At 42.3% G+C, this 24,162-nt stretch overlaps 1 protein-coding gene across 2 annotated transcripts in view; it reads right to left on the bottom strand.

Moving 5' to 3' along the window:
- Positions 1-24,162, bottom strand: part of LRRC1 (leucine rich repeat containing 1) — a 154,393-nt gene that overhangs the window by 67,245 nt on the left and 62,986 nt on the right. For both annotated transcript variants that reach the window (XM_040983566.1, XM_040983567.1), the window contains exons 3-4: positions 3,819-3,897; positions 700-789 (exon numbers count right to left, since the gene is read on the bottom strand). In XM_040983566.1, coding sequence (XP_040839500.1) covers positions 700-789; positions 3,819-3,897 — 169 coding nt within the window. The remainder of the gene's footprint in view (positions 1-699; positions 790-3,818; positions 3,898-24,162) is intronic.

The following is a 24,162-nucleotide window of genomic DNA, read 5'->3' as shown; positions in this document are numbered from 1 at the left end:
CCCTTCAAGTAAATATAACAAATGCTTTTAAAAAATATTTTATTTATTTGAGAGGCAGAGATATACACAGAGAGGGAGAGACAGAGATCTTGCCACTGGCTAGTTTACTGCACAAGTGACTGCAACAGCAAGGGCTGAACCAGGCAAAAGCTAAGATCCCAACGCTTTATCCAGATCTCTGACATGGGTACAGAGGCCCAAGTACTGGAACAATTCTCTGCTACTTTCCCAGGACTATCAGCAGGCAGCTAGACTGGAAGTGAAGAAGGCAGGTCTTGAACTGGTGCCCATTTGGGATGCCAGCATCACAGGTGGCAACTTTACTCAGAATACCAGCTTATACAATAAATCTTTTTCTTAAAAAACCACTGAGTGATGATTCTCCAAATATTTATCACTAGTAAGTAAATGATCTACTTCATCTACATTGCTGCTACTTTGGAATCTGTCCTTAGAGAGCTTTCAACCCAGTTAGTTTTTTTTATTAGCATCGCAGAGGAACATCCTTCATAACCACTGCAACAAGGACAACTGGATTCAAAAACAGAAAAGATTCGCTGACATATTTTTGAGCATTAATTAATGTCTGAGTGGTTTTCAGAGCAGAAAAATAAGAGCTACAAAAGAGAATAAGGCTGGAGTTGACAACATGAGTGTCCCTTCACCCTCACATAACCCTAATTGCATATAAAAACTTACTTGCCAATATTTTCAGGCAGAGATTGTAGTGAGATGTCATTTACAGAAAGACATGTTAAATTCTGTAATTCAGGAAAGCTTTCTGGCAACCTAAAACAAAACACTGTAGGTTAAAAAAAAAGTGTACATGGCGTATACTAAACATATATACAATGACTTCTTACAAATGCAAACTAAAACAAACTTTTCCAAATGTTATTATACACTGCACATTTGCCTTGTAATTCATTTTTGAAGACATCTATAAGAAAAAAAAAGACTTCATCTGCCTAAGGAATTTCACAGGAATAATAAATTCAGAAAGAATTAATGAGGAAAGACATGAGTTCTGAGAATAAAAGGGGGATAATTTGTGGGAGTACTGATTGCTTTGTAACAACAACAACAAAAAAAGATAAACAGTTGCTCCAGCTACAAATGCCTGAATGAAAATACTTTGATTAGTAGAAAAATAAGCAGAAAATGTCATCATCCCACGAGGTTATAATAAAACACAGGACAGCTACTGACCAATTTTTTCTTCCTGGCCCTTATAACACCCTGAGCAAAGCTATGGACCACTTGGAATTGATTAGCTGACAGGCAGCCACTACTTTCTGAACCTTTTTTCCTTTTAATTTGGTTTCAGATGCCAATCACCAGAGATAATTATGTGTTTCATGATATTCTACACAAGAGGAAATGTTTTCTACATCCGTAAACTCTACAGAATAGCAAAGCTTCAAGAAAGTCATTTAAAATTTACAAAGATTTTAGTTTTAATATTTCTATGGTTACCAGTACTTGGGGAAGAAAAATTCTGGCTAGAAGCAAAAAGATCTTACTGCCTCTATGGTGAGTTACAACACAGACACATACATCTGCTAATATAGACAAAAGAACATGTAACTGTCCCTTTTTTCAGCAGGGAAGAATCTTCTGGCTTTTGTGATAGTCTCTGGACTAGAATATTTCATGTTTTCCTCTCTTTAGGTTCTTTTTTTTTTTTTAAAGACAAATCCTATATTACAGTTTGACATTTAATACAGGCTAAATCCAAAATTCAAATTTAAACCCACAAAATGAAGAGATTAACTGGAATGTTAAAATCATTTAAACAGAGCTAAGTTTAGTTTTTTCTTTTTACTTATAATAGATAATAGACACAACTGATCTATTTTGCCCAAGTTTTTGTCAAAAAGCATTATTGTTTTATGATTTTTAAATAACTAGAAAGGGAGGAATTGAACCTACCAGTCCCATGATGAAGTGCCTGAGCAAATGGTGGCTCAAGTAGATGGATACCTGCCACCCATGTGAAGGACCCATACTGGATTCAGGCTCCCAGCCTGAGCCCAGTGCAGCCACAGTCACTGCAAGCATCTGAGAAGTGAACCAGGATCTCTACTTCAAACCATTTCCCCCCTCAAAAGCGGGATCAGGCACATCCCGTATCAGTCTGCTTAGGCTCAAGTCCTGACTTCCCTCTGGATTCCAACTGTCTGCTAATGGGCATCCTGGCAGGCAGCAGGTGTTGCCTTAAATTGCTAAGACCTTGCCACTCACCTAGAGACGGGATTAAATTCCCAGTTCCAGGTTTTCGGCCTAGCCTGGCCCTGGCTATTGTGGACATCTGGAGGGTCAATTAGCAGATTTACTGTCTGTCTCTTTGTCCTTGTCTCTGTCTGTCTCTGCCTCCCATCCTCCCACCACCACCACCACCACCACCACCATGTGTATGTGTTAAATAAATATGCTTAACTATGTTTAAGCTATGTGCTCTCAAACATAATGGGAATGTTTTAAATGGTTGATTCGCTTTTTCCCTGGGTGTGCACATTAACAGCCAAGTCTGAATGATGGAATGAGAGAGCATAAACTTCAGGGCAGCAGAAATGAGCTGTAGCCCAAGCTACTCACTATTACTAGCTGGATGGTCAGCCATTTAACCCAAGTCTTGGTTTCTTCAGCCATACAAAAGATGGACCAAGCTAAGTAATGGATAAAGTTACTTTAACAAATAGATATGGTCTGCCAATTTAAATGGCTTCACTTCAAGAAATCTGCCAAACAGGAGTCCAGGATTAAAAACAACTAAAACCTAATTTAATCTGGGTGTGCTATGGTTAAGAAAGTCTTCAGATAATGAAGTCAAATGTAAGTAGACATTAGAAAGGAAAAAACACGGGACAATTAGGCAACTGAATGGTTAAAAAAAATTCAACAGTAGCATAATGAGGATTTGCATAACCCTCTAAACTGCCTTAAACTTAGCTTTGTTCAACAAACATTTACTGAGTACTTATTCCATCTGAGCAATCATAGCAGATTTTAAGGTACAATAATAAATACAGGAATATACACAACTTTGTTGTTCAGCGGGGGAATTGTGGTCAAAGGAATAACTTTTGTGTAAGTTTCAAGTGTTAGGGAAAAAAAAAAAAAACAGGGCACAGAAAGTATATTGCAGAAGCCCAGAGGAGAGGTCCATGGGGAATACTCAAAAAAGGCTTCCAGAAGACTACTTTGAGCTGAACCTTAAAGGTGGAAGATAAGGGTTGGTGTGGCTGAGAGAGATGAAATTAACTACAGGCACTTGACTAGAGCAGGCTGTGAAGTCTATCCCAGGTCTGGAGGATGGAGAGGCAGGTCAAGCTCAGACAGGGAGAAGAGGGATGCTGACACAGCAATCCAGGAACTCTGTCTTGGTCTTATAAGGAAAGGAGGTTATCAATTTTAGGAAGCTGGAAGACAACTAAACAGGACTCTGGCCAGCTCTCCGTACCGACCAAGTCTCCAGAAATTTTGAAATGGGTGAGATGTATCCTAAATTCTCAATTTTCCTACATTTAAGAAAAAAAATGAGGAGACAGAGGTAGTAGCAGTGGAGTATTCCTTACTCCTGTGTCGCACTAGCCATTCTCTTATCCCCTGTGATATTCTCCAGTGATTCTATCAACTTCAGCACAGTGCACCTTCATTATGCAGGATATATAAGTAAAGCTCTGTGAAGGTCAGATATCTGCGATAGTTTGACCCCCTTAGCTACTTCCAAGATGGTAACCTGGGTGGGTTCCTTCATTGGTGACCACGGAAGATATCCTCAGTGCTGCAGATAGGAAAGCAGAAAGGTTACTCACCTAGTGAGTGGGTTCCCACTGAAGTCAGCTATCTGTAGTGCTTTACAGAAGGAGATGCTTTCGGGAATTTCAGGAATATCTGTTGGAGTGAAGAAATCATCCATCATTTACTCCATCATTAACAATTTACCTTTCTCAAGATGGTCTGCAGGGGCTGAATTATGGCTCAACAATCTAATCCTCCATCTTCAAGTGCCAGCATCCCATATCAGCACTAGTTCATGTTCCAGCTATTCCAATTCCCGTCCAGCTCCCTGTTTATAGACTGGGAAAGCAGTGAAGGATGGCCCAAGTACTTAGGATCTTGCACCTATGTGAGAGATCCAGAAGTAACTCCTGGCTCCTGGCTTTGGATCAGCTCAGCTCTGATCACTGCAGCCATTTGGGGAGTGAACCAGTGAATGAAAGATCTCCCTCTTTATCTTTCCCTCTCCTTGTAAATCTATCTTTTGAATAAAAATAAATCTTAAAAAAATGATCTGTAGTCACAAAAGAACGTCTGCAAATTACTATCTCCATTTAAACATGGCATGGATTTGTGAAATACTTTCCACGTTCTGTATCTGCATCCCTAATAGAACATATATTCTTAGTGGAACATGTTAAACAAAATTGCTATAAATAGCAACCCTACTACCACCAAGTCACAACACCCTAATCAAAAGTCACAGGTGCTTTTCCATTGTAATTCCCATCAAATTTGTTTCCCTTATGTTTTCCTATGACTTTATCAGTACAAGGTAAAAGGGAATAGTACATTTTAAAATGATTGTGTTTTCTGAGGACAAACGTAAGAATTTAGAAAGTAAAATGACAAAGGAAATAAAACCAAAACAAAATTACCTATAAATTTTTAATTGTCACTCAAACATACATGTGCACGCACACACATACTTTTGTATGAAGAGATATTTCAAAAAACAAAAAAGATATTTCAAAATACTAGGTTTGCAATTTGTTTTTCACTTTACATCATTTTACAGACATTTTTGTAACAAACATTCCTTATCATTATCTTTCCAAATAAGACTACCATTCTTAGTGGTATATTGCATATATTTTCATGCCTCACTGAATCAATCCCCCATTGCTAGATACTTAAGATTGTTTCCAAGAGCCTGGTGTTATAATTGTATTTATGAGCATTTCTGACTTTTCCCTTCAGCTAAGTTCCCAGAACCGGAATTACTTTGCCAAAGGCATTAACATCTCTATAGCATTTGATAAATACTGTTAGGCTGCTCTACTAGGGGGCAGGTTACACTTATTTTCACTTCCATCAGCTTGTGCTATGTGTCCAACTTAACATCTTCTCTCCTCTTCTTACATTTAAAAAAAATACCAATTTTACTGATAAAAGAATCTGGCAGCATCGTAGTCTACACTACTTTAATTATTAATGAGACAGAATATTTTCCCTATACTTATTAGTCACTAAGTATTGTTATTTAAAAAAAAAATTATTTATTTAAAAGCCAGAATTACAGACAGAGTAAGACAGAGAGACACATCTTCCATTTATTGATTCACTCCCCCAACTGGCCACAAAATCCAGGGCTGAATCTAGCAGAACCCAGGAGCCAGGAGCTATACCTAGATCTCCCATGTGGGTAGCAGGTGCCCAAGTACTTGAGCCATTCTTTATTGCTTTCTCAGGCAAATGAGCAGGGAGCTGTATCAGAAGCAGAACACCTGGGACTAGAATAAGCTGGGAAGGTCTGGAATTCAGGATTGAAGTATAACAACAGCAACTGTGCCAAAACACAGTTGGGCTGAACCAGAGTTCTGGATTAGAGAAATGCTTCTATTTGAGCTAAACTGTTTTTATGCATGACATAGCACAGGGCAAACAGGACACAGGTCCCCTGAGGCCAAACACCATTTCTTCCCACCACATGCATTTTCCTAACTTGGCCCTTTGAATGCATTTGCCTGTTCTCCATCGTATGTGGAAGTTTAAAAAGATGATCTCCAATTACAAAAGAGAATAGTGATTGCTAGAGACTATGAAGTGTAGGTAGCAAAGAGACTAGATGACGAGTGCAAAAGTGTGACTAATGTAAGAGTAAGAAGGTGTATTGTTGCACAAACAGGAAACTGACTACAGTTTACAACAACCTATTAGGTAGAGAGTACTTCAGAAAGCTCATGGCACATGGAGCTAAAAATGTGCATTTTCCACAGATGTTTTGAAGGTCTCTTTCATTTGAGAACAAATGAGAGGGGACTATGAAAGCTTCAAACAAATGATAAGGAGATAGAAATTTGCATCACATTAATTAAATCATCACCCATTTTATGTTGGACTATCATACTGTGCCCATAAACATGTGCAATTATTACATGTGAATTAAAAGAGAACATATAGGAAGGAAGAAATAAATTTCAAGAGATCGAGCCTGATACCTACCTCATTTATTACAATTCGGAGATATGCCCAATTTCCAAATCCTTTTGCTATGATCTATTTTCTCTAGTTATCTTTTTCTGTCTACTCCCACCATTAGTGTATTTCAGGCCCCAGTATTTCTATATGACTCTCTTTTCTACATTTATTAGGTTTGTTCCCTTGGGCAAACTGCTTAACCCATCGGTGCCTCAACTTCTTTATTTGTAAAATGGATCATTAACAGGTAGTTTAAAACAATGCTAGCATGTCATATTTTAAGGGCTTCAGAAGTTCTAAAAGAGAAGAAAACTAGACAAAGGAGGACCCTGCTATGCTTTAAACCACATTATTAATGGCAGAGGGAAAACACAGAGATGAATGTGATATACAGTGAGGAGAGGCTCAGGATGGCAGACTGGGAGCACGTATACAGAGAAGTCTGGAAAGATCCATTCACAGCAGATTATTGCATCTCTGGCAGAACTGTCTAGAATTTGTTGGACAAATAGTTCCCCTTTCTGTAAAAGGAGACTAAGATCATACTCCTGATGTAGGGTTGTTATAAGGAATTGGCAATGGGTAATAACATCAACAAAAGCACATGGCACACTGGCTAGGAACTCAAAAGAGATTACTGTTTTCCATCTAAAGCCAACTAATTTAAAGAGCAGAGATAAGATCTAGGGTTTTTCTTTTTCTATTTTAATTATCTGTGATTCAATAATGATTAAACTCTGGCTAAGCAGATATAACACAAGTATTAGATTACTTAGTATTAGTAACTTGGCTTTCTATATAATTGGAATACTAACAATACTTAGGATTATTCACAAGATTTTCCTCTCATCAAGCAATGTGACCCAAAACCTCTACTTGTGAACACTTAGTTCAAGCCTCTAAACAAAGAGAAACTGTAGCAATAAAAAACACTTTAAGTCATACTTTTCATTAACCCAAACTATCCCTGCCCCAAAGAAAACTAAAAATAAAAGCATAAAAGTTGACCTTTGCAAAATATCTAAGAATGATTACGGAATTAATCTTTTCCCTACATCCTTTAAAAAATACCTTTTAACTTGGATCTACTTTAATCTGTCATTATTTCTGGTTTTGAATTGCTAAGACCTGGTTGTACATTAAAAACTCCACATCTGTAGTTTACCCAATATAATCTACAACAGGGAATTCATAACCAGCCCTAAGCTCCATCAGTGCAGTCTCCTCCAACACTAATGGGCAGACCACAGCCCGGCACCGGCTGCCACAGGGCTTCTGACATAGAATACAGCTTTCAAAACAGACACTGCCAATGACATAGTGATTCAAAAGGACATTTCCTGTCCTTGCAAATACTTACATGCTCTTGGAATCCAGCGTTCACGTACCCTCTCCACCCTGCCATCTTTCTTCAAATTCTATCACCAGGCTGGGGATCCACTAGGATCCCCTTAAGTAAATACAGTTTTACAAATCCCTAGCCAGACAATGTGTCCTGTCACAGCACAATACATTCCTCATGAATAAATTAATCATTGACTAGCAGTTCTTGTTTGAAATAAATAGTCTTTCCCCTCCTCTCAGGATCAAGTGCTGTCTGACATCAGCAAGTTATAATACTAGGTTCCTTCCATTGAGAATATCATTAAATATAAAGCAAAATAAGACTTAAGTCTTACATATTTTTGTGGCCATTCTCTAAGAATGTCTAATTAATGTTACATCATGTGCAAGCATAAAGCTAAAGAGGACTAAAACTGACTAAAAAGGTAAACTGTTATCTCAATCAATTAACCTCTTTATAAAATTACACAAACATTTTAAGTATCAGGAGATACTCCATGGAGGTTATGAGATTTTATCAAACTAGAAATTAAAAATGGAGCAAAGGTTAAGTCAGTAGGACCATGAACATTTATTGTGTTGCCATCCTCTCTACAATAAAGTGACTGTTAGCCTAATTAGCACAAGGTGCTAACAGGGCCAAGGTCTTGGACTCTGTCCAAGTGGAGGCTGGTTTCTTTCCCCTGGTGCCAGCCTCCTTGTGCTCAGAAGAAGCTTTACCAAAGAATTTGTGATCACGACACAGCCACTGCTGAGTCTGGCCGAGGGCTGACCGAGAGTCACGGCCATGCCAAACACTGCACAAACTTTAAGAACGCACTGGTAACAAAATTCTCTGCAGGAGGACACTGAAATATGAAAAGGAGGAGGGCTTCACCCAAGTTCAGAGCCCAGGACCTTTACCACGTGCTATCGTGTCTCTTGTCTCCAAAAAGATGAATGAGGGCTGAGAGGCGTGGGCTATGCCTAATCATCAAGAGTAACGCTGTTCTCAAATCTTCAGCAGCTTAATCTAAGGGAACCAGGAAGAACTATATCATTTGATTTGACTTAGGATGGATTTAATCTTTTTTTCTTTACCTAATTCTGCTAATGAATCAAGCCAAACAGTAAAAAACATGAATAACATATAAAAGAAAGTTAAAAATGAACACTCTATCCCTTCTTAGTTCTTTGGTATGATTTTTGTCAACTTTTGATTATTATAGTATTGAAATTAAAGTAAGTTATATGATTAAGTATTTGACACTAAACTGTCACTTTTTGCTTAATGTAGCCCTACTGACTTAAAGGCAATTTAATAACTTTCAGAGCACAGCATCTTCCTGGACAGTGAGTCTCTGTAAAGAAGCATCCAGCAACTTTCCCATGAGATGTAACCTTTACAAGGTCAATGATAGAACTATAGTGCTCTCCACTGTGTCTGTCTTTCCTGCCTTTCTCTCAACAAGGGATATTTGCAGGCATTCAGCAACTTCTACAGACCAACCCCACTGGGTTTGGAATCAGGACACTCTCTATGGCCAGCACCTCGCATGCCACAGTGAAACTAGAGCCCCGCTGGGCCCCTGCTTCTTCCTGAGAAGAATTTAGGAGTCCCTGTCTTGTTCAACTCACAAGGTGATGCACACAATAAGTTGATGTAGTACACAAACACAAAGGACTAAACGAGAGGCACAATAGCAACTTCTACAAGCAGCCTGAGTTGGTCTGGAGCCTGGGTAGCTTTCTATAACAACTGCTCAGATCACAGATCCTGTCTTGCCCTCCTCTCAGCCTAGATACACACATCAAAGGGGAGAAAAACCAATAATTTTGTCCACAAAGAAAGGAGAGAGTATTTAAGCAAGCAGTTTGTCATCAGAATCCAATCTCTTTTAAAAGAAAGCTTTTATTTATTTGAAAGGCAGAGTTTGTAAGGAGAGAAAAGAGACAGAGGGATGACAGAAGCCAGGAGCTTCTTCCAGGTCTCCCATGTGGTGGGGATAGGGACCCAAGGACTTGGACCATCTTCTGCTGCCTTCCTAGGCACATTAGCAGGGAGCTGGATAGAAAGTAGAGCAGTTAGGACTCGAACTGGTACCCTTATGGGATACTAGCATCACAGGCAATGAGTTTACTCACTACATCACATTGCCAATCCCTAGAATCTAATAATAAGGAAATGCATAACCAAGTATTTCAACAATCAAGAATTTGAATGCAGTGCTTCAAAATCACACCACTGATGTTTAAATGAGTAACAGATAAACAGCAATAACAGCATAATCTGATGTTATCATCATAAATAAATCTTCCCCACAAACTTCCCTGAGAAAAGCCCAGAGGCAGAGGCAACACTAACTGGTATCAGCAATTCAGATAAGCACATGGGTACCAGAGACAGCACCAGCCCTCCCCATCAACATCCTTGAAGTCACCTCAAGGATTAAAGAATGAACAATTTCCCTGCCAGACTCCAGTCACCCTGTGTTTTCAGACTACAGGGAAAAGCTGTGTAAGATACACAGGTGAGCTCCTTGGATTTTCCTTCACATGGAAGCTATTAACATTGGTACCTACTGATTGCCATATTTAATAACAAGAAGACTTCAATGAATGATGCAGGAGTAAGTTACAAATTACAGAACCTGACCTTCTTATCCAACACAGCCCCTTCCTACAGAAGGCAAGCATGTCTGTGTAAAATTTATATTTTTCTTAGTACAATGAGTTCTCAAATTCTACTTAAGAGATGTGCTGAGGCTCATCCTGGCCATCATTGGGCTGACCTGCAAGCTCTAGCTGGCTGTCAAAGTGTCCAGAATGCACACACAGTTATCTCCTTTCAGCTATAGGGACACTTGATTGTAGACGAAAATTCAATATTGCCACCCAATTATCTATTGCTCACAGAAGTCCCCAGAGGAACTCCTCACCTAAAAGCTGCTGTAATTGTTACTGTGGACACAAGTGCTAAGATCAGAGCCTTGGGAAAACAGCGGGGGACAGACTCAGAACAGGTCAAGTGACATACATGACTGAAAAGAGGAGGCACTTTCCTCCAAGCCACCCCAAATAAGAACACCTGTCATTTTTTGAGGATCTGTTAGCTACCTGGCAGTGTGACTGGCAATTCTCAGGTATCATCTCTAGTCCTTGAGACTGAGACAGATGACAGGAATTCCAGTGACATTTGCCGACAAATACTAAACGAACAGTCCCAAGATCACACTGCTGACATGTTGAACATCAGGGCTTTGAACCATCAGCTTCTCTGTCTTGCTGCTGTAAAGCAGCAGGTGCAGATCTGGGAAATAAGATCTGATCTATTCCAGTCATACCACAAGGATCAATGGTGCCACAGAAAGAGACATGAATCCTGGTAAAAGCCAGGGCTGGGTTGGCACTGAAGCCAGGAACTCAATCCAGGTCTGTGAGTCAGGGGCTAGAATCCAATTATTTGAGCTGTCACTACTGTCGGCCAGGAAGCTGGAATCAGGAACAGACCTGAGACCCAAGCACTTCGGTGGGAAGTAGGAAACCTAACTGCTAAGCTGACCAAACTTTGCTTACAACCTCTTCAAGAATACAGGAGCAGTACCTGGAGAGGAAACCAAACTGTGCAGGCTGACAAGCCAACAGATAAAGATGGAGTAGATGGAGAGAATGTGACACAGCAGCTGCCAAATTCTAGTCTGAGACACAGAATTCAAAGGTCGGCATAAGGAAAAAAATGGTAAGAATGTAGTAAGGCTTTCTGACATGAAACTAAATGTATTTATATAAAAGGCCTGTTGTTTCATTAGAGATCACAGCCTAATGGCTTGAAATCTTACTGTCTTTGACTAAATAATGGTGGTAGCTTTTCTTATCAAAATAAAGAATTAGCAATTTGTCAGATCCTACTTAAAAAACTATATTACCTTATTAAATCTCCATGTCTGAAAAGAAGTGGAGGATGCCTTCACACTGCCTGGAAATTAGAGGAATGGTTATGGGTTGAACAGAAAATCAAGGTCAAAATAAAGCATGTTTTGATATGTTTGAATATGATTTCTTTACTTGAAAACTCTGGGTAATCAGAAGACCAATGGACAGGGGAAGTCTTTCCTGAGAGGGCAACGAGCAGGGACATGGCACAATGGCTCAAAAGCTAAATCCTCACCAAATGGGTGCCAGTTCCTGTCCCAGCTGTTCCACTTCCCACCCAGCTAGCTGCTTATTTCCTGGGAAAGCAGTAGAGGATGGCCCAAAGCCTTGGAACCCTGCACCCATGCGGGAGATCTGAAAGAAGCTCACGGCTCCTGACTTTGGATCAACTCTGCTCCAGCTGACGTAGCCACTTGGGGAGTGAACCAGCAAATGGAAGATCTTTCTCTTTGACTCTCCTGACTGTAAATCTGATCTACCTTTCCATGAAAAATAAATAAATCTTTTTTAAAAGGGGGGGGAGGCAGACAATGAGGAGGAAGACCTGTACATGAAGCCTGCAGAACTCATCTTTGTGGAAGAGACAGAAGTAGGACCTGTGGATGGTACAAGTGAAACCCACAGTATGGGAAGGAGCTCATGTGATAAGATCACCCGTCCACAGCAAGAGACAAAGGACAAGATCCTGGGATATTTGGGGGAAAGGAGTCGCCATGATATAAAACCCTCAAGGCAAAAATGCACACTGCCATTTCCTTGCCAATACTGCAGGAAGGCGGGAGGGGGAAAGGGTGAGCCATGCTGGCACAGAATGTGGAGTCCTGTGATGTATGAAAAGACATGAGTCAAGAGCTGGGCAGACGAGGAATGAGACAGCCAGGCAGTGAACAGAACAAGCACATAAGAGGAGACGCTGACAGGCTGTGGTAAACTACTGACTGCTGTGACTCGGAACACACTCGGTCCATCAAATGGCTTCATTTAGGATTATTTACTACCAGGATAAAACAAGTTCCCTGCATGGCAAGCAGGCTGGCTGCTTAAGGCAACTTGAATGCTGTGCTGCGGCTGCCTGACTCAATCCTGCTTAAAAATATCTGGGATTGTCAAACAAGGCTAAATATGAACTCGTGATCCAAGTCTGCATTTGCTGTCACAGCTGCTCTTCTGAGTGTGCGGGAAAAAAAAGAAAGGCTAAATGGAGATTTTTTTCCAAGTGCATCCCATTTATCATACTATTCTAACCACCACAGGCTTGCCTGGGACGTAGCCAGTTTTGCTGATGCGGCCCTCATTCCGAGCAGCCTTTTCAGCACACATGACAGTGAATGGGACCTCTGCACAGAGCGAAGGCAGGTCAGGAAGGCAGCCTTGGTAAAACTGTATGTTGTACAAGTCTCAGTGCCTGTGATGCCAAAAAAGAGTCTCCACATTGAAGGTTTTCGGCCAGTTCCAGCCACAGCTACAAAATAATCTTCCTACCTCAGTCTTTGCTCCCCTGAAGCTGGCTTAAGTATGCACAAACATGTCTTGAGCTACAAGATGTTAATTCTCTCTCTTTCTCACACACACAATCACACACAGAACACCAAGTTTAAAAATAGTTCAAGAACTATGCATGATTCTGATTAGTGGTTGCTAGACAAAAGAACTTCAAAAAGTTCACAGGAAACTGGAATTAAGAGTTTATTTTGGTGCAAAAAATTTTTTGAAATGCCTGCATATTTTATAGAACACCCATTATTCATGAGCTTTTTGGAGACACCTTTACTTGGATAAAAGAGCAATCAAATATCAAAACTTAAAGAAGAAAAAATCGGATTCATTAACTACTACCTATTTCATACAAAATTAAAGTTCATACTAATTACCCCCATATATAAAGGACAAAATGACAACTTCTGGTATCTACCTATCAAAATGCTCTAGAGAAATTAAAATCTTCAAAATTCTCCCAGGGGAGGCTTTTCTACCCTCCCTACTAGAGGCTACCCTCCCTTGAGGCTCTTTGCCCCCTCTGAACCGCAAACAAGCCCTGTGGGTCAAGCGGACTGCTTTAATACCCATCTCCATAACCTCTTGTGTTACCTTTTCAAGGATCCCTCATCTCTCTCCAGTTGGGATCTGTGCTTCTTCCTAAGGGATGCAAACATCTGCCCTCACACTGCCACAGTGTGCAAACTGTTTCTCAACTGACAGGCCTATTCCAGGCTGGACAACCCTTCACTGGGTGACACACAGAGCGGGTTGGGTGCAGGGAAAGGCCAAGTGCCCAGAGCAACCAGCAGGTTCATTGACTCTCAGGCACCTTGCCACTGGTTCCCAAAATGCTATCCTAACCCAAGACGGGTATAGTCCAGTGAGTATGCAGGAGGCTGGCATCTCAAATTTCAGAGCACAAAACAACCATCTGACCATTTTTTTCCCCCAAAAGTCCATTCCCTCTCTTAATGATCAATTTAGCAGATCTAGGGTGTGGAGAAGAAATGTGCCTCTAACCCAGCACTTTTGGAAATTCAGGAAAAGTGAGTCTTACGACAAACTCCAGAAATGCCAGTGAGGGAGGGTTAGCATTAGCAGTTCTCAGCCATGTCTGAATGAGAATGATACAGGGTCACAATCCCCTGAGAGCTCAAACAGTAGGCCTGGCATAGGGCTGCAGCATTCTTTAAAAAATAACAATGAAACCTCCCAAGAGAATCCAATTCCGGGGCCAAGGAAGCAGCCACTGATGATTAGGCACTGGCCTTTTTATTATGCTGTCTGACAATTACTCATGGCTCCCATCCGTAATTTACCTCACCAGCAAAGATATCTCTGTACTTACACTGAAACAGACCCTGTTGCTAAAAGCTGTGCTCAAGGCTTTGTGGGCCTGTTTCAAATAAGAGCAAAAGAACAACATGGTGAGGAAATGAATGCTGTTCTGTTGTCTGGCTCAGAATGGGAAAGGTGCTGGGAAAAGGATGTAAAAAGAGCAGATTCCAAGTTAACTTCCTTCTCATTTTCAAAGAGATTCTTTTTTTTCTTTTTAAAGAATTCTTCTACCTCTACTGCAAGTACACACACACACACACACACACACACACACACAAAGATTTGTTTTTTTATTTATTTTATTTGAAACGGCAGATTTACAGAGAGAAGGAAAGACAGAGAAGTGTCCCATCTACTGGTTCACTCCTCAAATGGCCAAAACAGTCAAAGCTAAGCCAATCTGAAACCAGGAAGCAAGAGTTTCTTCCAGGTCTCCCATGTGGGTGCAGGGTCCCAAGGACTTGAGTCATCCTCTACTGTTTTAGCAGTCCATAACCAGGGAGCTGGATCAGAAGTAAAGCAGCCACTTTTTAATTAGCTCCCTGCTCATGCACCAGGGAAGGCAGCTCAGAAGATGATCTAAGTGTGTGAGCCCCTGTCACTCACATGGAAACCCAGGGGATATTCTTGGCTCTAGGTCTCAGCTTGGCCCAGCTCTTGCTATTGAGGCCATTTGGGGATTGAACGAACTGGCAAAAGATTCCTGTCTGTCTGTCTGTCTGTCTGTCTTGTCTCTCTCTTCCTCCCTCCCAGCCTAGTGGCTAAAGTCATCGCCTTGCACACGCCAGGATCCAATATGGGTGTCGTTTCTAATCCTGGTAGTCCTGCTTCCCATCCAAGTCCCCATTGGTGGCCTGTGAAAGCAGTTAAGACGGCCCAAAGCCTTGGGACCCCGCAGCAGTGTGGGAGACCTGAAAGAGGTTCCTGTCTTCAGATCAGCTTAACTCTTGCCACTGTGGCCACCTGGAGAGTGAATCAGCAGATAGAAGATCTTCCTCCTCTCTGTCCCTCCTTTTCTCCGTATATTTGACTTTCCAATAAATAAATAAATAAATCTTTTTAAAAAATCAACAATTGGTCCTATACTTAAGAAAGCAATGAAAAATGGCCCAAGTATTTGGACCCTTGACACCAACAAAGGAGACCCAGATGGAATTTCTAGTTTCTGCCTTCGTTCTGGCCCAGCCATTGGGGAGAAAACCAGCAGATGGAAGATTTCTTTCTCCTTGCCTCTCCCTCTTTCTCACTTTGCTGATCAAATCAATGAAATAAGTAAATATTTAATACCAGGAGCCTATAGAACTGTATCATAAAATGATAATAATAATAAAATGTAAAAAAAATAATCAATGAAATAAATATTTAAAAAAGAAAAAGTGGAGCAGCTGGGACTAGAACCAGCACCCATACAGGATACTGGTGCTACAAGCAGAGGATTAGACAGTGGAGCCAACTCACTGGCCCCTACAAGTACACATTTTTAAAATAATCTCTCCAAAGGCAGCAGAGCAAGGGGGAATAGAGGTTACAGGACAATATTTTGGCACAGTGCTTTAAACTGCTGCTTGTGACAGTGCCATCCCATTTCTGAGTATCATTCAAGACACAACTGTTTTTATTTCCAATCTAGCTCCCTGATAATGTGTCTGGAAAGGCAGCAAGGCAGCAAAAAACGGTCTAAGGACATGGACCCATTACTACCTTGTGGGAGATCTAGATGGAAGTATAGGCTTCTAGCTTGGCGTGGCCCAGTCCTGCCTATTATAGTCATTTTGGAAGCAAACCATCAGTTGAAAGATTGATCTCAGTATCTGTCTCTCCCTCTGTATGTAACTCTGCCTTTCAAATATATATATATTATATATATAAAAATAATATTATTTATATATAATATAGTTATATATAAATATATAAATATTATATATTTAAATAGAATTATTATTATATTATATATAGAATTATTATTATATATTATATATATTTAAATAGAATCATTATATATATATAAATAGAAAATAAAAAAGGTTGTTAGGGCCTGGCATTGTATCATAATGGGTAAAGCCACTACCTGTGGCACCAGCATCTTTAAGAGTACCGGTCCAGAACCCATTTGCTAAACTTCCAGCCCAGCTCCCCAATATAATGATCTGGGAAAAGCAGTGGAAGATGGCCCAGGTCCTTGGGCCCCGGCCTTCCACCATGAAGCTCTTGGCTGTCTGGCTGCAGCCATGTGCAGAGTAACCCAGACTGAAGCACTTATGTGACCTGCCCCTCTGCCCCATGTAACTCAAATAAATAATTTTTCTCTTAAAACAAAGGGCAAATCAGAAAATAGACTGGGCCCAGTGGCGTGGCCTAGTGGCTAAAGTCCTCGCCTTGAACACACCAGGATCCCATATGGGCGCCAGTTCTAATCCTGGCAGCTCCACTTCCCATCCAGCTCCCTGCTTGTAGCCTGGGAAAGCAGTTGAGGACGGCCCAATGCTTTGGGACCCTGCACCCATGTGGGAGACCTGGAAGAGGTTCCCGGTTCCCGGCTTCGGATCAGCACAGCACTAGCCATTGCGCTCACTTGGGGAGTGAATCATCGGACAGAAGATCTTTCTCTCTATCTCTCCTCCTCTCTGTATATCTGGCTTTGCAATAAAAATAAATCTTAAAAAAAAAAAAAAGAAAATAGACTGCAAAAGGTTTTTAAAAGAATCCAAAAATGTGGTTACATTATTAAAAAGAAAAACTACTGTAAACACAGTTTAAGGACCTGAAAAAAAAATAAGCTGTCAACTGACAAATGAAAAAGTTGCTTCTTAAAAAGAATCATATAAAAAAATCTTATCAAAAATCTTATCAGAACCTACACACTCAAAGTAGCACAATCTGCATCGAACATCCTCATGAGGTGTGCATAAGCCAATGTGGGTATGGGTGCGGTGGACTTTGCCACAGTATCAGCTGGCAGATGCTGACACAGGGGCCAAATTCTGTTAAGCACAGGCATGGCTAGACAGATGGTGGCACCTGCTGGCACCAGTGTGTACTGGATAGTGGGGCTTGTTGGGACGAACTGGGCTTCAATGCCCATTGACATATATTTCATCTTTGATCTGGAAGTAGAGATGCCTACTGCATTGTATCCTCACATCTGGATATGATAGTCTCCATTACATATTTACCATATATCTATCCCCTTAAGTGAAAAGCCACAATATAAAATCAACAGGAAGAAAAACAAATATCTAAAACACCATGAAGCCTTCAAAAGGTTTTGATGCTTCAACAGTCCTGAATTGCTGGCAATCCTGCCACTCCAATTGTGATGAAATCTCTCCAGAATCCACTGGTTGCTATGGTCCATCTTAGAGTCTCCATCTGCCTAGATATTCACTGCCAATATTTGGTTGGAATATTTGATCAATTTGTTCTGTCCTCTGTCCTCTGCCATAGTACCAGGTATTCTCTGGAGGCTCCAATATATTGCCAATCATCCATGTGCACCTGGATATGCTGTCCACTACTCCATCTGAGTCACTGAGGAGGCCCAGCTCTGACATACACACTTCATGGTCAGACCATGAAACCTGTAATTCTCTTCATGGTTGGGGTTCTGGGTCCAGTGGTTCATTGATAGGAAATTGCCACAGAAACTGCATCTGAGGCCATACCTGACCTGATTCGTGTGCGCGCGCGCGTGTGTGTGTGTGTGTGTATGTGTGTGTGTCTGTGCACGCGCGCGCCAATAAAGGGCCTGTCCTGCATCCCATTCAGCTCTTGTACATGTCAATGGGCATTGAAGCCCAATTCATCCCAACCAGCCCCACTATTCAGTCCACACTGGTACCAGCAGATGCCACCATCTGTCTAGCCACACCTGTGCCTGACAGAATTTGGCCCCTGTGCCAGCATCTGCCAGCTGATGCTGCAGCACCCCACCCACATTGGCTTATGCATGTACCAGAAGGTACAGTCAGCCCAACCTGGCTTTCCCTGATCCAACTCACATATAGGCCATCAGATGTTGTGGCCCGTCCTGGCCTGGTCTGCCCCAATCCCAGCTCTCATGCTCACTGGTGGGAGTAGTGGCCCAGTAGGAGGGGTCCCCCACAACCCTCACCCCACTGGGTCTGTCCCCATCACACCCCAGGTTTCACATGGTTGCGTGCTGCGGCCCCATCTGGTACAGCCTGCCTCAGCTTGGCATTTGGCAGTGGAAGCTGTACTCTGGCCGGGCCCAGCTCAACCCCAATTCCAGCTCATGCTGGTGGGGGCTACAGCCTAGCCCAGCCCTGTCAGCCCTAAGTCCTGGCCCTAATGTGAACTAGCTGATATTGCATTCCAACTTGGCCTGACCCACAGTCTATTCTGGCGCTTGGATTCACTGGCAGGTAATATGAACTGACCCAGTCTGGCCTGCACCCGAACTGCACCAAATGTATGCCGGTGGGTAGCATATTTTGGTGTGGTCTGAGCTGCTCCCTGTCTTGGTTCTTGCACTCATCAGCAGGCAGTATGTCCTGACAGAGGAGCTCCCCAAGCTCCTCCATCAGTTTCTCTCCCAATGCCACATCTTGAGCACACCAGTGGGTCCATGGGCCAGTCCTATTTAGTCTACCTCATGTCCTAGAAGGAACAGTGGCTTTTCCTGACCAACCCTCACCAATTCTGGTTCTTGTTGTTGTGTGCTACAGCCCAGCCAAGCCTAGTCTACAGCCAGACACAGCTCATACATTGCTCACCAGGGGCAGAGACCTAGCCTAGTCCATCCTACACCCACCCTGGTTCTCATGAGCACCAGTAGGGGATGGATTCTAGCCAAGTCTGGCGCATCCCAGACTAAGCCCACACACATGCCGAGGGACCCTGCAGCCATATCCAGACCAGACCACAGCCCCACCCTGGTCCTAGCGTTCACCCCATCAGGATGTCCCCTGTGGCCCCAACCAAGACTGTTCCCATCCATAAATCCCATGCATGCCACTGGTTGTCCTGACCCAACCTGGCACAGCCCCTCATTTGTCTTAGCCTTTGCCCTTGGATACTGCAGACTGGCCCAGCCAGCCCCCAGTCCCAACTCATTGGAGGGTGCTGCAACCTGGCCCTGTTCTGTCTGCTTCCATCCCAGGCTAATGTAAACCAGTAGGTATGATACCTTAGCCTGGCATGACCTGCACTCCAGCCTGGTTTCTGCACTCACCAGTGGGCTAAGGTTTGCTTGGCCCAGCCCATTCCACCCCCTTCCAAAATCAACACACACACTTGCCAATAGATGGGGTTACCTTGCCCTGGCTGCCTGACCCCTAGGTCTGGATCATGTGCTCCCCAGTGGGAACTACGGCCCAGCAGGGGAGTTTCCCAGGTTCCTCCACTCAGTCCACTCCCAGACTCAGCTCTCATATATGGCAGCAGGCACTAGGCCCTTGCCCAGCTTAGCCTGCCCCTCCACCTTGGCCTTTGCATGAACTGGTGGATGATGCAAGCTGGCCTGCCACACTCCCTGTTTTAGTATGCACATGCAGGTGCAGCAGCTTGGACCTGCACAGCCAATTCTCGGCTCCAATACCCATTGAGTGTTGGCAGGTTCCATGTTCACACTGTGTTCAGCCCATCACCACCTCAACTCTTCAGTTAACCAACGGGACTTGCATTTCCACAGGGTTGGGGCCACTTATGGCCCACAGAACTTACCCCCGGACCTGGTTTTCTAGCATGCTAGTTAGTGTCAAGAAGCTGCCTAATGTGACCTGTCCCCTGTTCTGACACTTAGTCAGGTACTAGAATCTAACTCTGCTAGACAGGCCCCCCAGCTACAGCTTTTCTATGTTATGGCGTGTGGTGGTCAGTGATGCTCTGCGCTATAAACCCATCTCAAGACTCCCGTGTTGTCTGTTGAATCAATCTGAGCCATATGATCTTCTGGTCTCTCCCCTCCAAACCACCAGGTCTTAGTCCCCTCGCTTACCTGCAAGTACAGTGGCTTTGTTGTTTAGTGTCCTTCAGGATTCATTCCTCACCTACATGTCCAGTGGCCTTATCTATGGATGTCCTTATACAGTAACTGATACCCCCAAGACCCCAGAGCTCACTGCCGGCAGCCAGAGGGCGGAGCCCAGCACCAAATGATGCTTTGGCTGCCCACAAGCCTAGGACTCTCCCCTACCCAGCAGTAGATGGGGAGCTAGGATCCCCATCAGGCAGCCTGGCACAGCATGGGTTCTCCTAGCCCCAATCACGTGGCTAGGGAAACAAGGTACCCACTCTGCTGATCAGACTTGCCTGGGCTCATTTTTTTATATATATATTTTAAAGATTTGTTTATTTTTACCAGCAAGGCAGATATACAGAGAGAGGGAGAGACAGAGAGGAAGATCTTCTGTACACTGATTCATTCCCCAATGGGCTGCAATGGCCAGAGGTGAGAAAATCTGAAGCCAGGAGCGTGGAGCTTCTTCTCAGTGCAAGGTCCCAAGGCTTTTGGCCATCTTCAACTGCCTTCTCAGGCCATAAGCAGGGAGTTGGATGGGAAATGGGACTGCCGGGAAGGAACTGGCACCCATGTGGGATCTTGGCATGTGCAAAGCAAGGACTTTAGCTGCTAGACTACCATGCTGGACCCAGTTTCATTTTTTAAATAGCTGTGTACTATTCCATGAAGTAGATGTACTATTGATTCTATATCCATTTTCTTTTGATGGGTACCTGGGTTGTTTACATATCTTCTCTCTCACAGATTGTCTTACTGTGATTATAGGGTTGTAAGTCACTTTCTCATATGCAGGATTCACTTCATTTGAAAATATTTCCAGTGGTGGGATAGCTGGGTCATACTGTAGATCTATTTCTGTTGTCTTAGCACTCTCCATACTGATTTTCATAGTAGTTGCACTAGTCTATACTCCAACCAACAGCAGCATACTCTACCTTTTTCCATACATCCATACCAAGAGGTATTATTAGTAGATTTCTGAATGTAGACCATTCTCCTTGGAGTTGGGCAGAATTTAATGTGTTTTTTTTTTTAATTGGTATTTCCCTAATAGCTAAAGAGCCTGAGCATTTTCTTCATGTATCTATTAGACACTGAATTTTGTTACTTTGAAAAATACCAAAGGCAGGGCTTCTTCACCGAAAGGCACTCTCAGTGGTTAAGAAAGCACATTTTGGTGGCCTTCAATCAACTTACAGATAACTCTGAAGCAGCTATAATCCTGCCTTGCTGTGGCAGTTCCTAGCCAGTAGAACCAAATCAGATCACAAACTAGGTAACTCATCCCTTGCCAGATGAGTAAGCAAGGCAAACCAACAGCTCACTCACTTCCCTGAGGTACTCCCTGCCCTGCTGCCTTTTGTTTGGGCCTAGAGGAAGAGACCTCAGCCCCTGTCCCCAACTCCCCAGTCCCTCTGGAGCTCCCCAGTTTCCCAGTTGGCTTTGGAATGATTTAAGTGTTAGAAGTCTGGTAAGTTATCCACTGCTGACTCCTTCGAGTTTTGTCTAATGTGCTTAGACTCACTTGTTCCTCTTAATTAAGCACTCCTCAGACTTGCTGAACAAAAGGCCTACTACCCTTTAACATTTTGCAGTATAATCAAACACAGGTTGAACAACAAAGTTAAATACTCTAAGACATCAACTCTTCAGTGTATGGCACTTATACCAAGCACCTTCACAAACAAAATATATATTAAATAAACACAGCACTGATTGCCTCACAGCTACCCTTAAATACACTGCACATTTCAACTTGCTCTGCTTCTGCCCACATTCTTTCCCCATGCACCTGTGTAAGGACATGGCCCCTAGGGGATAATTGTACTTCCCTGTCTGATTTCAACACAAGAATCCTCAATGAGGTATAGACTTCCAAACTGATTATTCACCTCTTTCTTCACATTGTCTGGCTGGTTTCTAACTTATCATAAACTTCTGGAAATTCCCTTGATCTGTAGACCAGATTTACCTCTGAATCTATAGCTTCCTACTAGTATTATGAAGTTACATATCTGCTCATGTTTCCTCCAGAAAAGTGAAAAGGTAAGAGCTATTGATTAATCTTTTTTTAAAAACACGTAGTGTTTAACTATAAATAAAAAGAAATAGTATGGGAAAAGTTCATAACCTATGTTAAGTAAATAAAAAATAAGCCAAAGAACCATTTATTTGTGAACCAGGCAATGAACAAAGGTAAATAAAACACATAAAAACATCAACAAGGAATACTTCTGAATAGCAGGATACAAAACTCATTTATACTGGGGTGGCTTTTTAAAGTCCAAATAAAGCTGGGATCAAATACCAGCTCTGCCACTTGCAAGCTATATAGTCAAAGATTAAGTGTCTAACTGGACACATAAGAGGACACAAAGAGGATCGTGTGTATCTCTTAAAGATGGCACCCAGATTAAATAAGATGATGCATATGAACTTAGCTCCATAGGTACACAGTGAACATACAAAAAACACACTGACCAAAAAAAATTTTCACACAGTCTTTGCTTTTCATCATGCTTGGTTTTATTACCATTAATTCTCAATAAAAACATGTACTTTAAAAAATAAACAATATGCGATTCTAATAATTAGTTACCCTTCTCAAGCTGGTTAGTCTTCTCAGGAACAGGTCAAATATAATTTTTTTCTATGCCACTTGAAAAAACAAAAGACCTGAATTAGTGCTACTGTAGGGTGGAAACAGCTTTGAAGAAGAAAACTCTAGCTACATGAAGCACAGCTGCGTGACAATGTCAGTGAGACTTGGCAATAAACCAAGTCAGAACCAGAGAATTACCAGGTCAGTGACAATGTGTCCAGAGGAGACAAGGGTATGAAAACATATGCATGTTAAGAAACAGAAGAGCAACCCAGTGATCGATCTGAGTGCTAATGAAACTAGGTATTGGTGTCTTCACGTCTGACATCGCACGAGAGAGTACTTCTCAAATTAATGTACCCAGGGAAACAGCACGAGAAGGGTGGGAATTGAGTGCAGCGGTTAAGATACTGTTTAGAATGCATGCACCCTATGTTGAATGCCTATGTTCAAGGCTCAGTTCCACTTCTGATCCAATCTTCTTGCTGATACGCACTCTAGAAGACAGCAGGTGATAACTCAAGCAGTTGAGTTCCTGTTGCACAAGTGGGACACTTCAACTGAGTTCTTAGCCCCTGACTTGTATCTCGCCCAGCCCCAAATACTGCAGGTATTTGGAGAGTGAACCGTGGATACAAGCTCTCTTTCTGGCTCTGTCTCATCTTTCAAATAAATGATTAAAAGAAGATGAAATGATCTTAAACAGTAGAAATTCGAGCTAGACAAAGTCTCCATGTGAGAGCTGCACCTGCTTCCAGGAGACCAAGGACATTCATGCGATTCAATCTCTTCACATTTGCCTCAAAGGTAAAACCCCACACACTCGTAGTTTTTGCCTTTCACAATTCTACACGTCTGACAACACATCAGTATTTTGCCAAGTTAGTACAATTACTACAAGAAATCTAAGAAATCCTGCTACATTTCACTGGATGATATTCCACTACTGGCCCAAAAAAAGGACTATAAACCATCAATTCTGCTGTGAATATTGGAGTTCCTCCAAATTAGATGTCCAACAGCAGAGACTCAGAAGTGCCTTTGAGAAGGGAATAAGTCTTAGGGGTTCCTCCATCATGAACATTATTAATACCCTTATAAAAGAGGCTCCAGAGAGCTCCTTTGTCCCTGTCACCATACTAGTACACAGCAACAAGGCACTAACTCTGAAGCCAACACCAAGTCTTCACTAAACAATGATCCAGCACGCTGATTTGGACTCACCAGCCTCTGCAGAGGAAGGAGGAATTTGTCTCCTTTGTTTCCTGTCAGTTTGCCCGATGGGACCCCCGTCTTCTCTTGC

The sequence above is a fragment of the Ochotona curzoniae genome, unplaced genomic scaffold (genome assembly GCF_017591425.1).
Source record: "Ochotona curzoniae isolate NIBS_2020 unplaced genomic scaffold, NIBS_Ocur_1.0 contig_3819, whole genome shotgun sequence".
In the NCBI taxonomy this organism is placed as follows: Eukaryota; Metazoa; Chordata; class Mammalia; order Lagomorpha; family Ochotonidae; genus Ochotona; species Ochotona curzoniae.
The sequence above is the reverse complement of the archived record's forward strand: the minus strand, read 5'-3'. Positions and strand labels throughout refer to the sequence as shown.